This window comes from Mus caroli, chromosome 13 (assembly GCF_900094665.2).
Source record: "Mus caroli chromosome 13, CAROLI_EIJ_v1.1, whole genome shotgun sequence".
Lineage (NCBI taxonomy): Eukaryota > Metazoa > Chordata > Mammalia > Rodentia > Muridae > Mus > Mus caroli.
The window spans coordinates 16,766,292-16,769,643 of NC_034582.1; the positions used below are offsets into that span (position 1 = coordinate 16,766,292).

Here is a 3,352-nt window from a genome sequence, read left to right on the forward strand (position 1 = left end):
AAATCAAACTAATGTAAGCCTGGTAGTGCAGCACTGTCCTTCCAGTTACTTGGAGAAATTAAAAGTTCAAGGCCAGCTTAGTAAAAATGTTTTTATCTTAAAAAAAAAAAAAAAAACCTGAGGATGTAATGTTTGCTCACCCCAACTGAGGCTTGGGGTTCAGTCACCAGTCAAACACACACGTGAGCGCATACATACCCAGAGAAACACACACATGTACATGGAAACACACATACAGACACAAATATGTACACATGTACACACATCCACAATACACATACAGATGCACAAATACATGTACAAATACACATAATATACACACATACAAATGGTCACACACACTCAAACTTACAAAGAGCAACATATTTTTTTCTGATTTATCTTTTTCCTCCAATAAAATTGATATTTAGAGCCAAATACAAAGATGACAGATACATTCATGAACTGATTCGCATTTTTTCAGATAAAAGGTTTAATTATTTTTTTAAAGAGAAACTTTGGCTCCTGCCTCCTCCTTCATCTGGAATCTTTCAATGGAAAGATTTGGAAACCAGACAGCCCTAGCACTGGCAGACACCCAACAGATGTCTGATAGTAGTTTTTATTATAAAGACAATCATATGAGGCAAACAGCAGGGTGCTTCTTGCTTCCTTTACGTTCCTGCTGTGCCCACAGAGGTGGGGAATTACAGAGACTCTTATACAATGTAGAGTTCTAGGTACGGGTGATGAGAGACAAACCTGAGATACAGAACACAAGAATTACCCTAGTTTGATTTATAAAAGTCGAAATTTCCCATCAATACCATTTAGACCAGAAGATGTCTAGTGATGCAATGCATGGAATGACTACTTAAAACTCAGCTTGTTATTTGGAGGGTTTTTTTTTTTTTTACCATAAGGGGAAAATGTAAAGCCACAAGAACTGGTATTTAGGTGTGAATGACTGTTGAGAGGAAATTAAATCAGTTTAAAGACAAAATTCATCTTCTGAACTCGAAATCAAACTAACTTTATTGAGTTTTATTTAAGGAAAAAATTTTCCTATTAGTTTAAGAGGTAGCGCTAATTTTTACTTGGGACGCAAATTTATATTATTTGATGTAGCATTTAACCTATAATATCAGTTTAATAAAAATTTTAAGAATAACGATGTATTGAATAAAAAGAAAATAACTTGATATTTAAATTGTGTCATACACATGCATGCACGTACATGCGTGCAAGCAAATAAATGTAACTAAAAACATATGTCTCTATCAGGGTTTCTCTTGTAGCTCTAATGAATAATCCTACTGAATACTAGGATGATGGGGTACTTACATGACTGTTTCTTCAAAGGACACTGTGGACCACATCTAGACAAATGTTTTATCTTATCCTTGCAATGAAATTAACTGTAGTTAGTTATAGTTAATAGAAGACAAAAGTGTTTCAGGATTCCAGTGGCTCAGTTCTACCCCTGAAACATTACACAAGTGGGTAATGAGATGGATCATCATGTGACTTTTCCCCCTCTGTCTAACATCTATCACAATACATATAACTTCTGTACGTATGAAGAATTGGCTCATGATTTTGCTGAGTTTTAAGCAGATGTGGCCAACTTAGAAGGGAAAAGAATACAACAAACAAGGTGTTTTATGGATCAAACCTTACCTATAGCATAGTGAATAATTAGCATCTATTTGAGATTGTACAACACATACTCCCAGTCTCACCATTGAGGATTTTATTGGACAAGAAAAAGTATTTGGATGAGTTTTAAACTTTCATTCTAAGAATTACATCTTTGTGTTGAGTAAGTGGGGAAAAAAGCAACTTTAGAAAAAGCCCTTCCATCTTATTTCCTAGTCACAAGCCTCTTCAGCGCGCCCTTTACATCCTTGTTTCTCAGTGTGTAGATGACAGGGTTTAACATGGGGGTTACCAAGTTGTAGAAGAGGGTAAGAAATTTCCCTTGGTCCTGGGAAGCCTTGTGTCCAGGCTGCATATACATATAGATGATATTCCCGTAAAACAAGGAGACTACGGTGAGGTGGGACCCACAGGTGTTGAAAGCCTTCCTCCTTCCTGAGGCCGACTTGATCCTCATCACTGCTAGAGCAATATAGCTATAAGAAATGAGAATGAGAGTCAAAGGCACCAGCACGATTATCACTGATAAAATGAAAACAGTGCTTTCCACAGCCACAGTGTTCACACAGGCAATTTTTATCAGAGCTGGCATCTCACACAGGAAGTGCCTCACCTGACATCTGCCACATCGAGGCAGCTTCATGGTCACAGGAGACATGACCAGGGAATTGAGGAGACCCACACTCCAGGCTACAGATACCAATTTCCAGCAGAGCTGAGAATGCATAATGACCGAGTAGTGAAGGGGCTTGCAGATTGCAGTGAAGCGGTCATAAGCCATGACAGCCAGCAAAACACACTCAGTACCTCCTAGGCCAAGAAACATGAACAGCTGGACTGCACAGCCAATGTAACTGATGCTCTTATCCTGGCCTCCTAAGTTGAAGAGCAATTGAGGGATGGAACTGGTAGTGAAGCAGAGGTCAAGAAAGGACAAGTTGGTGAGGAAGAAGTACATAGGGGTGTGAAGACAGGGGTCCAGATAGGAAACTAAGATAATGATGATGTTGCCCACTAAAGTCACCAGGTAGAAGATGAGGACAAACACAAAGAGAATGGATTCCAGCCTCGGTCTGTCTGAGAAGCCCAGCAGGATGAACTGTTCCTGGCAGCTCTGGTTGATCATGGCATCAATGGTCAGTGCATGCATGCAGAAAAGCCATGGGAAAAAACGTCAAATTCGTTAGAGGCAAGCAAAGTCACCTGTAGAAGGACAAGACCCCAAAGAGTTACACATCATTTGAACATCCTGAAAAGGCCTACACAACAGCTCTTTGAACATAAATTCTCTTTTTTATTATTAGATATTGTCTTTATTTCCATTTCAAATGTTATCCCCTTTGAAAGTCCCCTATCCCCTCCCCCCTCCCCCTGCTCCCCAACCCTCCCACTCCCATTTCTGGTCCTGGCATTCCCCTATACTGGGGCAGAGATCCTTCACAGGACCTAGGGCCTCTCCTCCCGTTGATGACCGACTGGGCCATCCTCTGCTACATATATAGCTAGAGCCACAAGTTCTACCATGTGTTTTCTTTGATTGGTGGTTTAGTTCCAAGGAGCTCTGGGGGTACTGGTTAGTTCATATTGATGTTCCTACTATGGGGCTTCAAACCCCTTCAGCTCCTTGGAGACCTCCTTCATTGGAGACCTTGTGCACCATCCAATGGATGATTGTGAACATCTACTTCTGTATTTGCCAGGCACTGGCAGAGCC

The 3,352-nt window shown here is 40.4% G+C and overlaps 1 protein-coding gene across 1 annotated transcript; it reads right to left on the reverse strand.

Annotated features, from left to right (window-relative positions):
• Nucleotides 1-1,843: 1,843 nt before the first annotated feature.
• On the reverse strand, nt 1,844-2,788 carry LOC110308644 (olfactory receptor 2W3-like). The gene has a single exon (XM_021181065.1). It carries the CDS (start codon nt 2,786-2,788, stop codon nt 1,844-1,846), a length of 945 nt encoding a protein of 314 aa, XP_021036724.1.
• Between the last annotated feature and the right edge of the window lie 564 nt (nt 2,789-3,352).

Bases quoted from the DNA above. Each gene is read 5' to 3' on its own strand.
- LOC110308644 (XM_021181065.1), bottom strand. From the start codon at position 2,788: ATGCATGCACTGACCATTGATGCCATGATCAACCAGAGCTGCCAGGAA.